Source organism: Pteropus vampyrus, unplaced genomic scaffold, assembly GCF_000151845.1.
Source record: "Pteropus vampyrus isolate Shadow unplaced genomic scaffold, Pvam_2.0 Scaffold112, whole genome shotgun sequence".
Lineage (NCBI taxonomy): Eukaryota > Metazoa > Chordata > Mammalia > Chiroptera > Pteropodidae > Pteropus > Pteropus vampyrus.
Genome location: NW_011888893.1, coordinates 3,115,380 through 3,140,092, shown reverse-complemented (window position 1 = coordinate 3,140,092; position 24,713 = coordinate 3,115,380). Strand labels below are relative to the sequence as shown.

General features: G+C 36.9%; 1 protein-coding gene across 2 annotated transcripts in view; it reads right to left on the bottom strand.

Moving 5' to 3' along the window:
• The window catches only part of CUL1 (cullin 1), a 91,893-nt gene that overhangs the window by 21,988 nt on the left and 45,192 nt on the right, over positions 1 to 24,713 (bottom strand). For both annotated transcript variants that reach the window (XM_011365490.2, XM_023533788.1), the window contains exons 3-9: positions 13,231 to 13,405; positions 10,953 to 11,120; positions 7,528 to 7,578; positions 7,219 to 7,309; positions 6,380 to 6,543; positions 2,160 to 2,322; positions 1,189 to 1,319 (exon numbers count right to left, since the gene is read on the bottom strand). In XM_011365490.2, coding sequence (XP_011363792.1) covers positions 1,189 to 1,319; positions 2,160 to 2,322; positions 6,380 to 6,543; positions 7,219 to 7,309; positions 7,528 to 7,578; positions 10,953 to 11,120; positions 13,231 to 13,405 — 943 coding nt within the window. The remainder of the gene's footprint in view (positions 1 to 1,188; positions 1,320 to 2,159; positions 2,323 to 6,379; positions 6,544 to 7,218; positions 7,310 to 7,527; positions 7,579 to 10,952; positions 11,121 to 13,230; positions 13,406 to 24,713) is intronic.

Below are 24,713 nucleotides of genomic sequence, written 5' to 3'. Positions count from 1 at the left end.
TTATTATTTTTTTTACTATTCGAACAATCTCTGCTTTTTTAAGCATCAGTAGATTTTCGAAAATCATCCTGGCTTGGGTTACAATATATCTTTTACGCTTACCACGAATGCGATAAAAATTATTACTTATTTAAAATTACGGTTAAGCAGCTGTATTTATTCTTTCCTACAACAAGTATTTAAGCACCTACTGTGTGCCAGGCTAAGCACTGGGTACACATGCTCTTCCTTAAGATTCTTCAAGTTTCGCAGGCCTTCCCATCACTAGTGATTAAAGATGCCATCTATAACCCAGACTGGGGAAGGTTGTACAAGAAACCCAAGCATCAGTGAGATGGTACTGCTAACTTACATGAGTCAATTGAGACTTTAGAAATAAGAGAATAAAATAGAAATTTAGGAAAAACTTCTTTTGCAGAAAACAGAAAAAGTATTTGCTTTCTTAAAGAAACATTTTTCTTCATAAGAAAAGTCCCAGTTTCAGGAGTTCAGCAGAAAAAGTTCTGATGGAACTAATAATCAATAAAACATATTAAAGACAGTGTGTCAAAAATAATTAAACACGATAAAATCAGAGAGATAAAAAGTTCTCTGATTCATGCATAAGCACTTACTATGCTCTAGAAGCTTTTCTTCTCCATTAGTTCTCCCAAACCCTACCTAAGTTAAAGTTCATGACAGGGACAAAACTGAAGACGACTTACCTGTCTCAGAAACACATGTTATTTCCTATGTAAAACTGTTACTTGCATAACAAAAAACCTAGCAGGAATATGCTCTGTGCCTCTGGGGTCAGGGGAGTGTATGAGAAATGCTATAGGTTTCAGGGCCCTGCAGGGCAAACAATCCTGTGATCTTTAACTGGAGGGCAGGGCAAAGTTTCTAGGTGGCCTTAGCCTGTTCTTTCTATGAGAGAATCTTCTAGTGTATGGAATGTAATAGTGAGAAGATAGAAAGGAAAAAAATGTCAAGAAATAACATCCTTAATGCCTAGTCGGTGCTGGAGACGTTTTTGGAGGTCTTTACTAAACAAAGACGTTTGTGAACTGTCTTTAAAAAGCCACAGCCAGGTTCTCTATGGGAGTCTAGAGAAATTCTACCACTTGTAAATGGAGACGCACAACACACATCTGCAGTTCATGTGTGGGAAAGGTTGGGCTAACTGAATATCGATCAAACAGTACTTACATTTAAAGCAGCTTCTCCACACTTTTCAATTGCTGCAAGACCCTGATTATGAATGTGCGTCTCCAAAAGTTTCTTCAATTCTCCTAGGCCATCCTGGATTCTAGACACAAGATTATACATGCGACCCAGATCTGAAAGAAGGAGGCACCATCTTTATGCACTGAAATAAACTTTGCATATTCATTCCACTAATTATATGTTGAGATGAAAGGTACCCTGAAACAAAATGACTGTGTTTTTAGACCTTAATAATCAAAGCACTTAGTTACGATCAAATATTTTATAGTTTTTTTTTAGCTAAAAGTGACAATGAAGTTATGCTACTGTAAAAGTTCATTTTTCCCCTCACTATGAGAATCACTAACATAAAAAGAAAAAAATCTTTTTACCAGAAGACATCTGATGCTTCCTAAGCACTGAGATTGTTATTTATGCCTGGCATGTAATAGGCACTCACTATTTATTTTTTAATAAAGAAATTAAAGAAGAATACTAATATCCATCTCAACTATGCAAACAAACGAGTCACAAAGGGGTGCCAAATTCTTCATTTATTATACACATGGTATATGGTTAGTTTATGAGAGTCAAAGAGGAAAAATCTCAAATCCAAATATCAATCTTTTACTGAGCTCCTAACACATTCCAGTAAAACACAGGAGGGATAAGAAAAAAAATAATAGCCTTTTCACCTTGACAAATTTTCAAAAGAAAAATCTTTGAGAAAAAAAGTAGGGGTAATGTCACTTAATGCTGAAGACATGGAACAAGTAATATTTCCAACTGCACTGTAAAGATGCTCTTCTTTCTCCAAAGCACTCAACAGAGCTCTGCAATCAACACACAGCAAGACACTCATATATTCATCCTTTAAAAAATGACTGATGCTGGTAATGCTGTTAACTCTCGAGTCAATTTCAAAACCTCAGAGTGTAATAATTATCTACAGGTTTTGAGTCTTAGTGGCTCACCTTCATTTTTGTCAGCATCCAAAAGGTTCTGAAACTCTGTGTGGAAGATTTCCAGGTGCTTCTCAATGAGCACTTGTTCACACTTCCGTGCGAGCTCGTCCTGGGTGCTCTCGTGAAGGTAAACCTGCACTCTCCGCTGCTCCTCGAGCAGACGGGCCTCTGCCTGGAGAAATGAATTCAAGTGAGTGGTCTGGATACACTTTTAAAGAACTGTTATGTGAAAAATGGAAATTAAACTCACAAATTTGTTCCAATAAAATATGATTTAAGAAAAAAGGAGAAGGGCTTCTCTGAGCCTTTGGGGTGGATGCCAACCATATTGAAGCTGTGCCTGGTGTGTTCTATTTTTTTCTGCAATATATATTTAAACTCCTCTTGAAGTGACTTAACAATATTATAATTATCAATTTTCCTCCTTCAGATATGTAGTGCTTCACCTTTGGGGGGTGATACATCTAATAGCCACTCTGAGAAACCTGTGGATCCTGTCCTACACAAATAACACTAAGAACACCACTTTTGACTGGAAGCTACTTGAAGTCAAGAGTCACATACTTAGACTCCTTGAAATGACCATGTGGAAATAATTATTAGTAATTACTTTTAAAAGAATTAAGAAAAACATTATGGCCAAGCTCTCGCCAATCATTAAATATGTTCCGCTGAACTCTACTGGATTACTTATGCATCTCAATTTCTTAACATTTCCTTTAAAGAAAGAAAAAAAAAAAGATGCAATTTAACAGAGCAGCAAGTTAATAAAAATCACATATTTTACAACACATCACACCACAACTGTAGATTGAAGTATCACCAAAGAACCACTAAATTACCAAAGCAAAAAAGAAATTTCAATGATAATACAAAATTATTCAGGTGATCTGAAAAAAGACAAAAACAGTTATTCTGTATTACTAAAATGCCAACATTCTCCAAAAAGATTAAAAAATTTGGCGTAATTGAGAAAGCTGGAAAAATTCAACTGTAAGAATATACATCTAAGAGCTGACAGTGTAAAAACAGGTTACAAAAAACCTGCAGCATTATTCCAATTTGGTTTGGTATACATACTTAGTAGTAGTGTCCCAAGCTTACAGGTTTACTTATGTATTTGTATTTTCCAATAAGTCTACGGTTAATGTATATATATTTTTCTGACTGTAGTTATTTTTTTTAAAAATGAGATTTTTATGTGCTTTAACTCAGAACTTCTAAGTTAAGAATGTGCTGCTTTTTATCTAATGTTTCATTAAGCCTGATACTTCTAGGGCTAAATACAGGGCATGTAAACCCAAAAGCACCACATTTTGATTTCAGTTATATTTGTCACCTTGGGTAGCAACAACTCCTCTCTTCAAAACTCTGCTTACTATTGCTACAAACCTTTATCCCTTCCCAGACAAGGCTGATGCATTCTCTGGGGCACTCTGGCCTTCCATCTCTGTACTACAAAAACAGGAGCATTCTACAGGCCCTTCCTACAGCTGCCGAGGGGAAGGGAGAGTAAACTGGCACCTAAGTGACTGCTAAAACATGAAAAGCCAGAGTGGGCTCTTCAGTCACTTATTTTATATACAGGTAAAGAAACCAAGGTACCAGGTATTGTATTATTAGGTTTCTGGAAGATCAGCTATTCACACACTTTGCTGATTCAAAGGTCAAGCTCTTGATCATCACTGAACTTGGCAGATAAGTATATTAGAACACTGAGATAAAAATCCAAATCGACTAAATAAAATTAAGCAATTAAAGACCATCCCTATTAATTCTATTAGGATCATTTTGAAGTAAAAACAAAATGGAAAAAAAAAAAAAGACCCAAAAAGGTAAGCAAATTAATGAAGCATATTTTATTTTTAAAGTTTTCTCGGTGACTTTAGAAACCCAGAATAGTCACACAAATTTTTTGTAGCTCAGATTAGTTTCAATTAGATGAGATAGTAAGATATGTTACCACACTGATGTAGTTTAGGGTCAGTTCACTCACTGACGCTATCCTTAGACAGAAAAGCAAACGTTTCCACTCAAATCATCCTAACAATGCAGAAAAGGGACCGGAGACCCCCAGGGAATCTGCACATCTAGCCCAAGCTAGCGGCCAAAAGTAAAATACTATTTCTTGATGTTCATGCTTTATCTCAATATTATTCACAAGTTTTGTATTCTATTTCCTGATAGAACATTTAATATAGACATAATTTCTCCTTGAGTTACTGAATAAAATGTGCAACCTTTTATCCTGTGGTTCTGCACACTCTAAGACCTACACTGGGGGTTCTAAACAGCACATGTGTGGAATATCAAACACCTCTATCTTTGCTGAGCACCAAATACAATGTGCACTTTTATAATAACTTATTATTCCCATTTCATAGCCGAGGAACCTGAGGAACACAAGGTCAGGGTCAGTCCCCTAGTAAATGGTGGAATGGAGAATCTAACCCAGACCCGCAGCCCACTCTGACGTGCAAAGCTTTATGCAGGAAAAGCAGAACTGTTGGGTGGTTATTTCCAACTTGTGCTTATAGTCTCTTCATAAGGACTTCAAGAATGTGACAGAAGTCATGCTTGGTAAGATCCAACTAGATCTGGACCAGACCTTTAACCACTCTGGAAAGAAGTCTCTCTAAGAGAACCAGGATGCGGGAGTGCAAACGCTGGGTTGAAAACATCCAGGCCATGAAAAATCTCTGCTCTTCAAGTCGCCATTGGTTCTGACTGCCCTGCTTTGGGAGTGCTTACGCACACGGCACCAGCACATACCCTCCTCCTCAGCGTGGACAACCGACAGGACCGTGGGTCACTGCAGGCCAAGAAAAGTACAGGCTCGCACTCTACCGTGGATGTGTGCTGTGATAAATGAAAGACCCCAATTTTGAAACATACACTGTTTTAAAAGACTTAGCATGTACAGCATAGTTCAGTTTAAGATGATGTTTCTAAAAACAACCAAACTAAAATAACAGGCAATGCTAGGATTCAAAACAGATTCCAAAGTTTCCAAAGTTCATCTGTCAGGCAGCTGTCTGTCAAATTCCAGGTCGGCATGCAAAAGCTAACATAACCCATAACCCATAAGCATACACGAAGAACTATTATTATTCTAAGTATAATACCTTTGAGAAGTTCCACTTTTGTTAGGTTTTGAGATATCAAGAATTTCTCTGTCAGGGACTTTCAACTTCAAACTTCTCAGGCCCCCTTACAGTCACTATCCCTGATGGCAGAGCGCACCCAGCCAGCACATCGCCCACAGACCAGTCGGGACTTGCCATGACCAGAGGGGGAACTGCTGCTCTGAGGGGATCCACTTCCATCTCAGCATATGGAAAGTGGCCCCGCAGCCCATCTGCCCAAGTGAATAGAACATAAAGGGCAAAGCAGATATCAGACACAGTTGGCCCCAGACTCTCTGGAAATCTAGTATCTCTTGGTCAAGGGTTGGCAAACTACACAGTTTGTGGCCAAATCCTGCCTGTAAGTAAAGCTTTATTGGAACAGGCCACACACATCTGTTTAGACGCTGTCACGGCTGCGTTCGCGCCACAATGGCAGGGCTGAGCAGCTGCACCAGAGAACACATATCGCACAAAGTCCGAAATATTTACGACCTGGCCCTTCAGAGTCTGCCCACTCCCAACCTAGGCTGCTCCTCAGAGCACAAATCTAGGACGCCCGCATTCCCAAGAAAGAGAACAGCACTAGTGCAGGAGATCCCTGATCCAGAGACCACCCCAGACTTTCTCCTGCACTGGGAAAGGGGTCCTGCTGTTTCAGGGGGCCTCGCCTCTAACATGACCTGGAACACAGTGTCACGGGTTGGCAGGGGATACTGTAGAAGCAAAAAAGCAAAGCCCACAGTTTGCGAATCTAAGACGATTTGTTAACAATTTATTTTCTCCTTGATGTGGTGAGTGAGACTGTGGTTCCCACTAGATGTAAGCAATACACTCTAAGAGAGAATTCAACACGCAGTCCTACAGCTATCATGGCGGCTACATCCTTAGAACAGGAAAGGGAACACTAACTCGTGGTTATCAAGCTGATTTATAAAAGCTCCTTGGAGAATCAGAAGCATCTGCACCTGTGGCAGACAGTATACAATAACACTGCCCAAGAAGTGATTTCTGAAGAAAGATGGGTATACTGAAGCGAGTCAGTCCTTTGGGCAGCAACAACTTTTAACTGAAGTCCACTCTAAGTACCACCTTTAAGCTTACCTTTTTCATATATTCAGTAACCGGGTTCTGCTGCAAGAATTCGGTGCTCTCTCTGGTATAAAATCTCTCTGTGTCAGCCAGAAACTGAGACTCGAAGGATTCTTTATACACTGTTAACGTAGGGCCCTTTGCAAATGCATCATCTTCATTTAGCCCCAATTCCACTAGAAAGAAATATGAACTATATTTCAATTACCCTATTTTTGGCTGTATTTTACAGAATATACTTAGGTGTAGCATCAGCTTAAGTTATGCTTAATAGGTAAATGTGAAACATCAGGACCTAAGGAAGTCTGTTATTCACCAGTATTACAGTTTCCGTAAAATTAAAAAGAAAAAATATCCAAGAAATACAAAAGTAATTCTGACCCATGGCCAAAAAATGCTTCACAGTTATCATGAAGTTTTATTTAGAAAACTTTTATATTTCTTGAAAGTGCAAAAATAAAGATGAATTTTGAACTTTTAAAGAAATACAATGCTACCTAAGTTTTTAAAACTTTACATTACTTTATTGGTTTCTCAAGCTCAATTTTTCAAGTTGACATAAATTTCTGGTTATAATTCAGTTCCATTAATGACAGACAATATCATACTATATATCCAGTAATTCAGTATGAGACCACAAAATAAAATAATTCAAATGTCGATTTCATCAAAATTTCCTTAAGGTACAAAGATCAATTTTTATGATGTACAGTATCAAGTGGAATCACATAGACTTAGAGAATTATGAGTGCCTTTGTAAATGTTCACAATATTCTTGATTCTAAAATATCATAAAATGAATCTATTGGAGTACTGTTATAATTGACACTTGATAGGAAAACACTGTTTACCGTAAGACTGTACGACTCCACTAATCAGTCTTGTATTGATGGTTTCACCATTTCTTTCCTTTTCAATCAGTTTTAAAACAGCATTTGTTACCTTTGGAAAGGATACAGGAAAAAGATATGTATATTACAGGCCACATACAGTATGTATTATATTACCACGTATCTCTTAAACATTTAAATTGATTAAACAATGTAAGAGGAGAGATACTCTTAAGACATTCCAAAGGAGTAAGGAAGACAATGGCTAAGCAATAAAATCTGTGAGGGATTTTAAAAGGAAAGCAATCACACACTCACACAAGCAGGTACCTGTTTATTCAATGGCCTGAACAGACAATCTCTCCAAGTCACCAACGCGAGCTGGGTGAAAAGAAAAAGTAAAAGTATAAAATGTCTATACTTTCACCATGTTTTTCTAAGACTGAAGTCACAGGAAATAGCCTGAATCCCAGATTATATTTATCAATATTTCTAGATTGTAGTTTGGTAAAAAAAATAAAAAATAAAAATAAAAAAATCTATTACCATGTTGAAATCAGAGCAACAATTTCAAGATATATCAAACTACAGATGTTTGTCAGCTCATATTTTAATAATTAAGATAAAAAATCTGGATTTAAGGAGAACGTACATCTCAGCATAAAGGGCAACACTAGATTCAACCTATAAAACTGTTTCCTGGGCCAAGTTTGATTTTTGACCTTATACACTTAAATCAAGAAAACTCCACTGATCATCATAGTTTCCTCATACTCAGTAAAATTAATAAGACTATAAAAAATCTAACAAATTATGTATCTTGATTGTGGTGATTTGTTTCATGGATTCATACAAGTGTAAAGGCATTAAATACATGTTAAATAGAAATAGTTAATTGCACATAAATGATTCCGATTTCCCATTTTACTTGTACTCATGTGTGGGGTATGTGTGATGCATTTTTTAAAGTTTTTAAAACTTCCACAGAACTTATATCAGAAAGTTACTATAAGAATGCTCCCCCAAAGCAAAATGTTGTAATTCATACATGACTTTTAACTGTTTATTGAGAGGTATCATTCAGCTAAATTAAAATTCAAATTTATAATTCAACACTCAAACTGTTGAGAAACTCACTTAAACATAAACGTTATCAGTCTTCTTTTTCCCAAACGTAACCACAGATAAGAATGAGTTTATGTAAGATACAGATTTCTGAAAAGATTATACGTAAATGTAATTTATACGCTGAACTTTCCCTGAGAGTATTGCCGTCCCCCGCCTCCAAAAAGGATGGCAGTGATAGTTAAAAGTATTTTTAATAAAGCATGAACAACATAATCTCTAGTCAGCCTCTTTAATGCAGGAGTGAGGCAGGAAAAAGAACTCCTAGTAAAGACATACTACACCTTTAAAAACAGCTTTTTTCATAAAGAAGCTGTAGTACATACATACAATGGAATATTATTCAGCCATAAGAAAAGATGAAATATTGCCATGTGTGACAACATGGATGGATCTTGAGATTACCATGCTAAGTGAAATATCAGAGAGAAAAAGTTGAGAACCATGATTTCACTCATATGTAAGATATAAAACTAAAAATAACAAACAAACATGACAAAGAGAGACTCATGAACAAGGAAAGTGGATTAGTGGTTGTCAGAGGAAAGGGGGGAGGGAGAGATAGACAGGCATAAGGCGGGGGTCAAATATTTGGTGGTGGAAGGAAATCTGACTTTGGGTGAACACACAGTGTAATATACATATGACATATTATGGAACTGTACACTTGAAACCTATTTGATTTTATTAACCAATGCACCTTAATAATTTTAATAAAACAAAAAATTCAAAAAACACTTTTTTACATGTTTTTTTCTAAATTAAGACAGCCTCAGAGGGTCCTAATATGACTCCAGATAATCTGTTGCCTTTGAAGGAAGAAAGGAAGAAGAACCAGGCAGGAAAAGGAAGCAGGGCCAAAGGTAAACCAGAGGAAGTTCCAAGGAAAGGATACAGGGAAAAATCTTGCTGAATTACTTTCATATATCGATACTGAAATTAATTTATGACCTTTGGTTAACTCAAAGGAAACCAACAACTTTTTATAATTAAAAAGGAAGAAAGACTTCTTCGGAAAAAAATTATATATTTTATGACAAAGCACCCCCATTTTCTAGAGATTCTGAGAAATACAGCGAGAGATTATCGTGCAAGAACAATTTACTATGTCAACTGATTCTTGAACTTTGAATAGGCTTACTGGAAGAGCATATTGAGGAAATACCGTTTCTGATAGGGGTGTATTAACTGATCTTTGCTAAATATTTACGGCTGTATATTGTATTTACAAACAGTTAACTATATCATTTAAAGATGTAGAGTATGAATTTTGAAAGATTTTTTAAAAAGCAGTTGAATCTTAAAAAAACACATATAAAGTACACTTGCACTTCTTTGTATATTCTTTAACCGTTACTGAATATAGTAAAGAAAAAGGTAAGAAAATTGGAATGATTTTAGGACTCTGATATTATGAAAGGATATATGTGGTATTTCGGGTCAAACAGGCTTCTAAGTGGAAATCACCCAAATCATGCTGATGGTTACACTGACAACTGTCAGCCCCAAGAAAGCATTTTTAAAAAGTGGAAAAGGGGAAGTACAAAAAGCTCAAATCAAACACTAAACCTAAAAAGTTTTGTTAAAACCACATAACTATATAACAAAGTACAATTATGAAGCAATAACCGTTTGGTATAGAAATTGAGCTGTATGTATAAATGAGAACAATGTGTCATGCGTCTGTGATAATTATGTTTTTCTTTTAATTAAATTTGTCTAGAGTAAAGCAACGAAGTATTCCTATCATAGCAACACCCTTGGTCATAGAGATAATCTCACTATGCAGAACCTGACATTTAACGCCACTGGTTCAGAGAGGGCGCTGTCTGCCTGTCCGACAGCCCATCACCAGAAGACTGGTCGCTCTGCTGCCGAGTCCTCCTTACTTTACTTACAACAGGTTCTCAAACCTGACCACATCAGAGGGCTTGCACAGACTGCCAGCCCCCACCTGTAGAGTTTCTAAGTAAGTTAGATTGGCTGAGGCCCAATAATTAGCATTTCTAATAACTTCCCCCGTGAAGATGCTGCTGCAGGTTTGGGGACTACACTTGGAAACCAGTGGGCATAGAAAAAGCTTCCTCAACTGACGGAACATATTAATGAAGGTGATTTAACAATTCAAATTTTGCCTTTTTAAAACTCTGTAAATATCATTATTTATATTGTATTACTTTGTAAAGTGAGAAGGGAGAGTGGAATTTCACATCACAGCCCCCTGCTTGAAGCAGTTTCCCAGGCCACACATGAGGGTGGATCACTGAGGCCCGAGTGTCAGGTAAGGGACGCACTAGGGACGCACTGGCCTGGCTGTGCCGGGATGAGGGCTTTTCGGTGCTAAAACTGGGACAGTTCCAGGTGAAGCCTAATGGTTGGTCAAACAATCGAGGAAGGAACATTTAATAATAAGTAAAGAATTGTGCAGATTGTATGTTAGAACTCTGATTTACTTACCCATCTCCTTTCTTGCCACAAACTATTTAAGGGTCATTTACTGATAAATTAAAACAAGGAATATTAAGCCTACTATTGTGAAAATAGTTCAATATTTGCCTAGGTCCCCTAACTGAAAAGATGATGCATCATTGAGAAAACACACACTTGAAAGGTGTTTTAAGAAATCTTACAGAATAGATTTCATATATTCCTTTCCGTCCTTCATCACATTCACGGCGAACCCAGTGTCTATTGAGGTAGGCACAAATTCCGTTCAGCACTTTGCTTGAAAATCGGTAATCTTCCCACTGTTGAGTATAGAACTTCAGTACACTCTCATCCATCAAATCTTCTCCATCCTAAAAACAAAGCAACTAAAGCTTTAAAATGACTAATTCGTCACATGATGAATTAAAGATAAAAGTTAACTAAAACAAATCTATTACCTTATAACACATAGATGTATGTGGTTTTTGATGGGTCTTTTAAATTATTCTATATACAAAAACATGCTTATTAATATAAATTCTCACAAGAATATAGCTTGTGAGGATTAGACTAAAGAATTTTAATAAAGATACTTTCATCTCAAATCGCAAATCTCAAATCCATGGTATTAAATACATATATAAAGTCATAAAAAGAACCCTGAACTTTTAGAATATGAAGGTAGTTCCTTTTTGTTAAACAAACAAGAAATTTACCTCGAAATCATCCTTTTGGTATTTTCTCTGTTAAAAAATTAACAGAGAAATTGTCTTATTAACAATTTAGACCATGGGGCCAATACTACTTATTTTTTTAAATTCATTTTCCTCCTTCATTAGATTTACTTGAATAGTATAGTAATTTTAAGCTTTTTGTGGTAATGTTACATTTTTGTAAAAATAAGTGTAATTGTACAATATTTTCTTTAACAAGACCTCATGAGGAAAATGTGCATTAACCAAAATTATTTTTTCTGAGATTTCCACAATTTAAACCACAAATTTTTATTCAACGAAAAATAATGACCTTCCTTTCCCCTCAGGTATTAATGCCACCTGCAGAGTGCGTGCTGCCCTCTCAGCGCACTGCGTGGAGGACCACTGAAACACGCGGGGGCGGGGCGGCTCGGGGGACACGACAGGTGAGCCTAGGAAGGGCCCCTCCACGAACTGGACAAGCCCGGTAACTTCTCATCTCAGCCTCAGTGACTTCACTGCAACACAGCTACTACATAAGTGTGTGGTCCCGTAGTGATCCAACAAGCTATATGAAAACCTCATTTTATCTTGATACAATAAATTTTTCATTTAAATTTAAATAATAAGAAATAGACTGTGAAGTGTATTCTGGATCACAGTATATGACTTTTTTAAAAATGAAAAGATCTCACGGATAGCACGACTATCAATAATTTTACACATCACAATACAGGGTTCCTTACTTTAATACTAAAGGAAAAAAAAATTTCAGCGTTTACTTTACAAAGTGCTGTGAATAAAAATAAGGAGGATGCAGTGGCAAGACATTAAAACATGCTTTTTAGGGAATGTGAAGAGGGTACTATCTCTGTCACAATCTTTGGTCACGAGACTAGAGTCTGTTAGAATGATGTTTAAAAGTTTCCAGTTAGCTTGTAAAATATTTTAAGAAAAACAATTTTGAAGCATGCTGATATTTTTGCCTATTATCTGTGTGAATCAAAAATCTTTAAAATATATATGCAGAGTGCAAATGTCCCAGGGTAGAGAGCACAGATGTCTTCACTCTCTCTACATAACGTGTAGCACTGATGAAGGAGCCACGTGCCCAGCCTGTAGCTGGATGGAAGGCATCACACTGCCTTTGCCACAGAGCATGGAGACTGAGGAAGAAAAGGGCAGACAGTGAAGGGGAAAAACTCCATCGCTGCCCAAGCAAAAGGCTCAGAGCAGGAGGAACCCACGCTCAAAGTAACGGGTGCTCCAGTGAACCCATCCTAACCAGGGACACGATTTTATCATAGTTCTGAAATACACTACATGACTATGTAAGAGGCAAAAAACTGGAAAACTGTGATTGCTGAAGGCTGGACAACCTTACGATCACTGATGCATTGATTCAGAACAGCACACTGAATTCAAAGTACAATATAGGTAATATGAATTCACAATTATATGCTTTAAATTAAGAGGTTCACCAATTTCTATCAACCAAACTACAAAACAGTTAGTAATTTGAGGAAAGTATACTACTACAGTGCATGGTTATCAAAAACTTTTAATTTAAGCAATTAAAAACCAGAACATGGCTTATGAAGGTTTCACCTTCACAACAGGTAATAAATAAGCCACAGCTCAACATCCTCACATGCCCGTCAATGAAAACAATGAACAAATGGCAGTGAAAGATCCAGCACTGAAGTTAGAATCATTATTTCACTATCTTTTACCATTTAACATTCTATCCATCATAAATGTTCACTACATATGTAAAGCGTCTTACCTTAAGAAGGTTTGTCAAGTAATTCTTCAAAAATTCCTTAAGTCGTTTATATAACTCCAAGCCAACAAACTGGGCTCCCCCAGGCGTCTGCCCCTTTTTTGATTTAGAAGGAGGGACGCCAGCCCCTCGCGCTTGGTTTGACTGGTGAACACTCGTGCAGTAGTTATAAACGTGACTTGAAGAAAAGTTAAGGAAATCAACTTATATAATCGATGTGAACAGTGACTAATAACATATTTTTAAAGAAATATTACAATACCGATACATTTCCAACGTATCAACAAAACCTGTTGAAAACAAGGGAGGAAAAGAGATCCCATTAGTCACATCCCATTCACAAGCTGTCCTCCACAGGCATGGAGGCCAGCCAGCCAAGGAGGAGGATGCAACACTCAGGAGGGAGGTCACCAAAGAAACACTGGGCCGTCTAGATCATCTAATCTAAAGTGATTTTCTTGTGGAAAACTGTCCTACGACAGAGTGTATTAGAAAGTAGGAAAAGAACTGGCAGTAGGAACAAAGGTCACAAATTAAAACATAAATCATGTACTTCAGTAAAAGCAAAAAGCTAATAACCACAGTCTATAGTAACGTCCAGAAGTATATATTATATGTATCAAAATAACCAAAACTTTACTTTAAATTATTTATAATTTAAACAAAGCTACACTTTGAGGATGAAGGATGAAAGGAAACGGTTGTGCAAGAGACCAAGTCTTCTTATTACAACTGAAAAGTCAGAGATCAAAAAATGATGACCCGCCATAGAGCAGAACACATGTACTACTGAGAATTACCAAGATGTGTTCAAAAAAACAACAACAGGAGAAAAAGCTAAAGTCTAAAGCTGCTGCCTCTGGGGAGGGGGAGTGAAGAGAAGGGAGAAATGGGGACAAATGAGGCAGAGAACTACCCTGCTTTGTTACAACCTTTAATACTATTCCACTGTATCTGCACGTACTTTACTTGGATAAAGTGAACAGAAAGACACTGATACTAAAATTCTGGTGTATTTTAAGAACTTACTATATAAAGATATTGCAAGTCAGTGGTTAAAAATAGATTATCCAATAATGACATAGCAAGAGGTGATTTCAAAAAATAATTTACATTCCAAAATATTTTACAAATAGATTAAGAATTAAAAGATACCAATCATAAAACAAAGAAAATGCACAAGAATATTTTCCTGATTTCAGGCTGAAGGCCTTTCTAAGCAAAGTCATATGAGTACTTCATCTGAAAATTGGAAATATTTTAGTAAAAAGTATCTTTAACAAAGAGTTACTATTTTAATAAAATAAGGTAATTGAAAACAACGTGAAAAGATTAATCTCTATAGAAACATGGGCAAAGTATTACAACAGAAAATCCAAAAGCTAAACGAAATATGTATTAGTGGCCAAGCCCCACCCCCAAAATCTTCAACCTCAGTAGTAATCAAACAACTATGCCTTAAAACAATGAAGCATTTCATTAAGTGTTTCAAATGTAGAAAGAATCACAGATTATAATACACAATGAACTCTCACAAACTCGTGACCCAGTTTGGACAGATCTTACTATATTCCCACCTATCTTATTCCATCCAAATACTTCCCCAAACTTTTTAGGAAATGAAATAGTACAGATTATAATTGAAATTATTGTCCACTTTATTACATACTCCTCCTCCCACTTTCCCTAGGGGCAAATATCTCCATGATTTGGTGCCTATCATTCCTCTGGATGTTTTTATATTTTACTGTGTAACTATATATGAAATTATTATTTTATGTGTTTCCAAATTTTAGATTACAAAATGTAACATGTACATTTGCTTCTGCCATTTCTTTCTGATAACATGTGACGGCTCTAGCTGTATGAATACACCATGTAGCGCAGATTTACAATAATTTATCCATTCTCTTGTTGATAGATCTTGCTAATGATTATTTTGGTGGATTCCAATTTTTGGCATTATTCTACCATATTTTCTTTTAAATCCGATGTTCACAATGAGGTTTCTCATCCACCCTGAGTATACTGTATATAACGAGAATAACTGATGGCTTGCACACTACTTCTAGAAAATTGTCCTTTTCAATAGTTTAAGTATGTTTAGTTTTTTTAAAAAATGCCTCTTTTATTGTCTCCTTAAACATTTCTTATGTTTAATTTTGTCAGTGGCTTATCTATTAGCCTTTTTAAAGAACCAGTTTAGGATTTATTAATTTTAATTACTGTATATTTCATTTCTGTTCTTTTTAATTTACTTCCTTCTCTACATTTGCTCTTCCATAAATTCTTGTGTTGGTTGGTTAGCTTTGCCAGTTCTCCTCTTTATTCTTTTTTTAAGATAGGCATTGAAAACTAGACTTTCTCCTCCTCATCACCAGGGTCTGATATGTATTTTTCTATTCAATTATATATTTTTTTCCACTAGTTCTCTTGATTGTTATTTAGAATTTTTTAGGTTTTCAAAGTGTAACTTTTAGCTAAAAAGCAAACAAACAAACCTTAATTTCATTTTAAAATTAATCAGGGAATGTTATTTTTTCGATACGCTTCCTTCAAACTGTCATGAGACTTACGTGTGATTTTCTTTGTGCGTGCTTGAAAAGAATGTCCATCCTCTAACTGCTGGCTGGACACAGAACCTGCTAGAGCAAGCTGCTTGGTTCTGTTTTTCAAGTCTTTCTATATTGCTGATTTGTCTGTTTATTACTGAAAATTTTTATTGAAATCTCCCTATCTAATGATGGGTTTGTCAATTTCTCTTACAATTCTCTACAATATCTGTCATATATTTTGAGGCTTTATTAGCAAGTATACAAGTTTGGAATTATATTCCTGGTGATTTGTTCTTATTTTCATTAGGAGGTAACTATGTTTATTCCTGACAATTCCCCCAGAAATCTATCATTATCGATGTTGTTATAGTTATTCCTATCTTTTAGTTAGAATTTTCCTCCAATAGCAATATTCTACCTCTTTATTTTCAACTTTTATGCCACAATGTTTTGGTGTGTCTGTGCACACCACCACAGGAAAATTCACTTTAAAGAAGTGAGTCTGATAGTCTCTGAAAGGCAAGTTTGATTTTAAAATTACACTGTTTTATATCGCTATTTGGATTAACTTCTATCATCTTTTCTATTTTAATTATTTTTCTCTATACTTGTTTTCTCCCTTTTCCCCTCCTATTAGATCAATATTCCTTGTTCCGCTGTAATTATTATGTTGGGGTTTTACATTTTACCTGTATCTCGTAATGGTTACCTTAAAATTTGACATGAATATTTTACCCTTCATCGATTCTGGTAAATTCTTGGGTTATCACCTCTTCAAATATTTCTGATACCCTTTCTGTCTTCTCGTAGCTTTTCTACTAGATGTATGTTGCACATTTTCATGTCACGTTCCATATCTCAATTTGTATCTTCAGTTACCTGCCATCATTTTATCTGTGCTCAAACTTTCTAATTTTTCTTGATCTTCCATGTGGTCAAGCAATTCTCTTTCAGCTGTGTCAAATTTGCTGTTTACTTTAATCATTTTAATTTGTAGAATTTCCATTTCTTTTTAAAAATCTGTCTTGCTCCCACAGTGTTTTGCTCCTTTATATTTTTGATTCGTTTACAACGCCGATTGCTTTTAACATACGGAGAGGCACTCTCTATGATCCTTTTGTTTTGAGTTCTTGAGGTTCCGATCCGCTGTTCCATCCGTGTGCTGTCTTGTTCTGGTGGACTTGCTCCTCTACTGTCTAAGTTTTTATTTTTTTAAACTCATTTTCAGTGGGTTTTCACATTAATTTCCAGCTTGAGGAAGTCCTGCAACAAGCTGGTAGTACAAACTCAAACCCTAAACATGGCAGAGGTGACAAATTCGGGAGACAGACTTTTCCACACCCCTCGCACCCAGAGCTCAGCTCAAACTACTTTCCGTCTGCTTCCGTGGGAGAGTGGTCGATTATTCTGTTTTCCAGTTCACCTCTTCAACTAAAGACTTCCATGGAAACATCTGAGCCACTCCCACTACTTCCCCAGGCAGAAGGCTTTATACCCTCTTCTGTGTGGTCACCCCTTCTAGTCCACCTCTCAATGAAATCCTCAAAAGCTGCCACACGGAGGCTCTTAATTTTGTTACCTAGCACCAAGTTCTAAAGGTTTCATTCTAGGAAATTTTTCTTGGTTATCTAGTTCAGCCTGAGCTCTGTTAACTGGCAATATATTAATCTCCAGCTATTAAATAAATTAACAAAGGTCTTTAAAAAACAATTAAACCCAATGATGGCCAAAATGCAGGGAAACGAGAGCTTCTATCCATTGGGGGTCAGAGTGCATATACACTGTCACATTTTTCTGGAATAAAATTTGAAAATATTCCAAAGCCTTAAATTATAGTCTCTTTGATACAACAATTATAAACATTTATCATGGAGAAATTATCACGGAAGTATATACTCACCTAGCAAACCATCACAGCATTGTGCAGTTCTGGAAGCTACAAGTCCAAGATCAAGGTGCCGCTAGGGTTGGTTTCCGGTGAGGACTCTTTCTGGCTTGCAGACCACCGCCTTCTCCCTGTGTCCTTGCAGAGAGAGCTCGCTGATGTCTCTTCCTCTTCTTATAAGGACACCAATCCCATAGGATTAGGGACCCATCTATGACCTCTTTAATCTTAATTATTATCCCATAGGCCTCATCTCCAAATACTATAAAATTGGGGTTAGAGCTTCAACATATAAATTTGGGGATACACAATTAAGTACATAATGTCACATATTATATAATTACATTTATATAAAATGTTCAGAATAGACAAATCTATAAAGAAAGATTAGTAGGGAGATAGTTAAAGGGTACAGGGTTTCTTTTTGATAAAAATACTCTAAAATTAAATGTAGTGATAGTTGAACTACATTTAATAGTTTAGTATATCTGTGAATATACTAAAAACAACTGAAATGTACGCTTTAAAAAGATAAATCTGTCATGTAAATTATATCTCAATAACATTTACTTAAAAAATTTCAATGCAATCTCAATTGTAATCTCAGCAATTTTTAGGGTAGAAATTGACAGGCTGAAAATAAAATTTACAGAGAAATGCAAAGGACCTAGAATAGTCAAAATAATCTTGGGGGTTGGGGAAGAACCAGGTTGGAAGACTAATACTATCCGATGTCAAGAGTTTTCATAATGCTACAAGAATTAAGAAATTACACACGAAAATGAAAACACCAAACAATCTCTCATGAACGTAGATACAAAAATACTTCACTAAAATAAATCAAATTGGTAATGTATCATTCCTTTAGGATGGATATATAGATCAATGAAACAGAATTTGAGAAACAAAATCATACTTATATTGTCATTTAATTTTAACTAAAGTACCAAAGCAACCCATTGGGGAAAAAGCCTTGTCAACAAATGACACTTTCATAATTAGCCACATGGCAGATTCACCCCAAGCCCTACCTCACACCACACGCAAATTTAAGTCAAGATAGATCACAGACCTAAATGTAAAAGCTCAAACCATAAAGCTTTAAGAGGAAATCACAGTATCTTTATGATGTAGGCAAAGGTTTCTTGTGGGTCATAGACAGTAACTGTAAAAGAAAAATAAAACAAAGTAGGTTTCCTCAAAAAAAACAAAAAACAAAAAACAAAAAAATCTGTTTACACAAAGACATCAGTAAGAAAAGGCAAGCCTCAGGCTGGGAGAAAATATTAGGAAGACACAGCAGACAAAACAAAGTTATCCTAAATAAACTCCTACAACTCAGTAATAAAAAGTATATTAATCCAAAAAAAAGCAAGACTCAGATACTTTATAAAAGAAGACAACTGGCATATGACAAAGGACTCGATGTTTTCATTAGAAAAATGCAAATTAAAACCATGAGATATCACTACACACGCACAAGAATGGCTAAAGCTAAAGACTGGCACACCAAGCGATGGTGAGATTGTGACACAACTAGAACTTTTCTCAAACTCTGCTCATATGAATGCAAAAGGGCACAGCCACTTTGAAAAATAGTATCAGTTTCTTATAAAGTTAAACATACTATTACCATACGATCCAGCAATCCCACTGCTATGTATTTATTTACCCAAGAGATATAAAAACATTGTGCCCACAAAAAGATCTGCACTTGGATGTTCACAGAAGCTTTATTTATTATACTTCCAAACTGGAAACAACCCAGATATCTATCTACCATTGGAAGAATGAATAAAGAAACCACCATATTCATTCAATGTAATATTACTCAGCAACAAAGAGAGAAAAACTACTGATACTTGCAGTAACACAGATAAATCTCAAAAATACTCCGAGCTGAAACAGCCTTACATGAAGGGGTTCATACTCTATACTTCTCTTTAGGTGAAGGTCTAGGAGGGGCCGAACTAATCTACGGTTGTTGCTTTGGAGGAGGCAAAGAGTGACAGGGAAGCACAAAGGGACTTTCTCTGGGGATGATAACGTTCTCTATCTTGGTATGGCTTTCAGTTACGCAGGCAAATGCACTAGTCAAAACGTAATCTCATGGAAACAATAAGCAAATCTCAAAACGCTAATGATGAACATCCCTAAGTAGGAAGAAGTGTACTGATGTCTACAACTTACTCGGAAATATATCAAATAAGATGGATGTATGGGTAGATGGGTAGATGGATTCAGGACAGACAGATATGTGATTAAGCACATACAATAAAATGTCAATTGTAGAATATGGGTCTTCACTATAAAATTCTTTTAACTGTTCTGTTTAACTTAACTGTTTAAAATTTTTTATGAGGATGAAAACTCCAAGACAAAATAAAATTTAACCTTCCAAAGAAAACATAAAAGCATCTGAACCTCTGATGTCATCAGCCAAAGACAATTACGTTTTATTACCTAAAACCAAAAGCAAAGATACAAAACCGGTCATTTATGAAACTGCTAAACAAATGCCTGCATGACTTTGGTCTTTTTGTTAACACTTACTGTAATGGTGCTCTTGGCTAATTATGTATGATAGGCTAACCATGTACGACAGGTGGTCAAACTCCAGCCATTCTAATATTAGAGGCTGTTAAATTATGTTGATCTTAACTGTGCCTCTTCATAAGGACAGCTTGGGGCTTCTGATATGCCCTGTACATTACTGTTGGTAATTTAAGGCTGAGTTTCACTCATCACACCCATGGTGTTAATTTTGGCAAAACTAAATTGCAGTAGCTCCCCAATCTTCCCAGTGTAGACTGGCTGCTCTCCAGACCTACTGGACAATACTAATCTGGGAATTTGATTCCGCTCTCTTAATTTCAGTCTGTTGGTTTTTTGGACTGCTCTTAATTCCTCCTGCACAGAAATTCATGGTTTTGTTCCTGGTATTGATCTTTCCTTCACTATCTTGGGCACTCAAGATTTATTATCTTCAGTTATGGGAAAGCATTTTATATTCTCTATAACCATATTATAAATTTAAAAATTCTTCTCCCGTTTTTTTTCTGTAATTCCTAACAATCGGACACTAGGCCTCCAGGATTACTTCTCCGTCTCCAAAGCATCTTGCCCTTTTACTTTCAATGTTCTTCTAGCTCTTCTATTATTTTTTTTTTAAAAAAGTCTGAGTTACTCATGTTTCTAATACTGGTGTAATAAGATTCTCATGTCTGACAATGTTAATTTTTAAGGCCCATTCTTCTGTTCCCTGTATTATCAGTTTCTTCCTTTTCCCTTTTATTGTTTACTCTGTCCTTTCATACACTTATTAATCCTTATGACAAGGTACTAAAGAAACAACTGGAAACACCACTAGCCTGCGTGGAATTGATGGCTTAGAGTTGTGAGTGACTTATCCGGGAGCTGGCCATTTCACTGCGGTATCCTTCCGTGTCAATAAATAATGTATTTTTCAGAGCCAGTTTTTCCAAACACCTGTTCTGTCTCCAGCATTGCCATCAGTATTTGAAATGGAACTGGGACCCACCACTCTAAGTGTAACTTTCTATCATGACCACTCTTTTTGACTCCATCCCTTGCAGCCAGGGCGCTGCCTCCTTCTGCCAGACTGAGGCTGTCGGTACTGAGCTTCTACAGTCCTATAGGGCCGGCACACTGAGTACCTTCTAAACTGCGGCTTCCCATACCCTGGTAATCGGTTTCCTGCCTCCACCTGCTTTTCATCTCCCCTCACTCCCAAAAAACCTGAATTCTCATCTAAAATGTCTGTTCTCTTCCATTCTTTGTCTTCACTTATTTAAAAATATTTTACTATCATTTTAGTGATGTCCCAAATGGGAAAGTCAAAACATAAATTTCACCTCTAACCAGAAGCTCAGGAATTTGCTTTATTTTCTATTTCTATCACCATCCTGATTCAGAATTCATACATAACACTTGGATGACTACTAGAGCGAGTTAGTCTCTCCTTGCCTTTGATGTCTTTCCTGTTTTAATCCCCTATGGTTTCCAGATTAATCCTAAAATTTGTTTACATCAAGTTGTTAATTCGAGGGTCACATATCCATCTCTATGGACCTACAACACCTTTAATAAAAACAACAAAACGAATGCAAACCTGCTTACCTGGTTTTCAAGATTCACCACAATCTGATATCATCCTTTATCCAAGCCAGTGAAATAAAGCAACAACTCATTCAGTTATTCCTACCGTAACTATTCAAGCCAGCCAAAGCCTTGTCCTCTACAAGTGCTACTTCCCACTGTCATTCACATTTCTCCCTCTAGCAAAACTCTGCAAGTCTTTCATCCTTTTTTTCTCCTTATCTTTTCTCACCCTTTGAGATCCCCATACACTCTACTAGTTCAAGCAATATTCCGACCTTGGCAGTGTCAAAATCTCCCTCCTCTCAGAATCGCCTCTGCAACATTAGCTGTCTGTGTTATGCATCATGTACTTTTTAATAATGAGACCATCAACATTTCCCATCAAATATATTCTATTGCACAGATGCACATGTCCTCCACTTCATTTAGTAGGCAATTGAGACAGCTTATAAGAATACCTGAAACATAATAGAAAAATAAAAACATAGGCCAGAATATCTAACAAAAAAATAAAATAGGATGCAAAATTACAAATCCATGCCAGAAACCTAAAATTTGCCAAAACGAACTGACCTAACTATGACTTATTCGGATTATTTATGTAAAAAAATAAAATTACATTTTAAGAAGCCCCCAAATAGATCTACTCTTGAATTCATGCAGTTTTTCCTGCAAAGTTTTAATCCACAAGATGAGCAGCGGTGTCCAATTGTGGACGAGTTCGGCCAAAAGCCTATTTCTCATGTAAAATGCTGGCCACATTTGCTGTTTTCTTGAAAGAGACACAAAGTTTACATACAGACTGGTATACACTTGAGGGAGAAGTGAACCACTTTTCACAACAGAATGGCACCAACTAGGCTCTGAATCCAGGCTGGGTCAGCAGAAAGGCCAGAACCACAGCCTGCCCATCCGGCCAGACTCGCTGCAGCTTAGCCGACACACCGCCTTCACTTAGCATCTGTTTACTCTCAGCTTTATAGCAACTGCGCTATATGGGGACATGTTATCAGAAAAGAAAGATGCATTCTTAATATGTATGAGAGCTGCCGGGGAGAAGTCGTCTACCCAGCGGCCCAGTCCTTCCCCACATGTCACTGGCATGCGACCCGAGGGAAAAGCACCACTGGAGAATCGCCAGTGCATCTGTGGGGGGATGCGCCCGTGTCCAAAGCACTCTGACATGGATCACTCCCGAACAGCGGCGTGTGCTTCGGTCCACGGTGGGCAAACTCCCAGCCTGGGCTTCCAGCTGCCCTCCGGTATGAAGCGGGCTCCTCCTGCTCCCCACCGCCCCCAGAGACCACGCTAACCACTGCCGTTCCGACACATGCACAATTACAAGTTAATGAATCAATTACGGGATTATAAAAACTAAATAAATATGACTAATAACTAGAAGAGAATGATCACAACTAAAATCGTTTTTAAGGCAAAAGCAATTAAAATAGATTAAGAGGAAAAGTTAAATATGGGAATTATGAGGAAATAAAGAAAAACCATCAGGAGGCAAAACTCTAAAATGTGATAACGTAGAAGCTTTGTTCAGCAGTGAATGCGTTAGCTGTTGTATACTATGGTGGACAGAGTCTGGCAAACCCACATATCTGACTTAAAACTTTGAGGTTCTTTTCAAAAGGTTCCCTGGGAGAGTGTCTTCGGCAACACAGCCCAAGGCAGAACGCAGATGAGACTCTAGCGGCCACCTGGGTCTCTCTTGAGTGTATGACCAGGTCTCCCATGCAGGCAGGCCGGCAATCACGGCGCAGTGTGGCGGTCTGTTAAAGGGCCCAGCCTGGCTCTGCCTCCAAAGTCGGCTGTACACTGCTTCTGTCACCCAGAACTGTTTAATCACTTGCCAAAGCCTACATTTTGCATGACTGGTAGGGACAAGTCACTGTGAAAGAGGTCACATCAGATGCAAAGAGGTCTCAAGCAAAGCGACACACTCATCTTTCCACAGACTTTCCCTGAGCCCGTTTCTGCCTTGGGTCCTGGGATAAGAGTCCACTGCCTGCTGAGGGAGTGGCCGCAACCCTAACTGTGACACGAGGGGTTACTGTAAACGCTGCAGGGGAAGGCAGATGTTTCTGACGTGGCTGCCCCCGCATCGTGCCTTATATCTAAGGCAAACACATCTGGGAAATTGATTTGTGACTTTCAGATACTACCAAACTCAAACCATTTCGTTTTCTAATAGAAAAGTCAATTCCATTAAAGGAGCAAAACTAAACAGAACAAAACCATTTTCTACTACATCACTTCTTACCCACCTGGAACTTATGGTGGAAATTTAAACAATTAAGTTGTATTAAAATCATTTGAAAGTACTTGAACTAAAAGTTAAACTAAAAATACTTCCTTTCGTCACATGTCACCATATGTACCACCTGGACAAACTGGCAAGAGCAGCAGGCCCGCCCACCATTCTGTGCAGTCTGCCTGCAAAGTCATCACGAATTAAGATCTTTCTGGACTACAGAAAGAAATAGGACTCTGAAAAGGACAATCCCATACATCTAATAGGATATATCAAAAACAAAGACTGCTTGCAACTGATCGTGATTAACTATAAAATTTGTTTTGAAATACTCAAAGTGCTCTGAGTACTATCTCCACCATGAATCAAATTTAGAAGGAAAAAAGCTGAACATATCATATTTATACTAATAAAAACAAAAATATCACGTCTAGGGGCAACTATGCAATATGATTGTAACGTCTATAGGTTCTCTCTCAAAGACAGACACAATTTCTCAATCCTAAAAACTATTTTAATAGTACGAGGTTAGTAGTGAAAGGTAGAAAGAACTTATAGTTGCATAAGGAAAACTAATAAAAACTAATAAACTGTATATTTAAATTTATGTTCTAAAAATCTAGAAAGCACAGATAGTTTTTACAAAATCATTCATAAGCCCAAT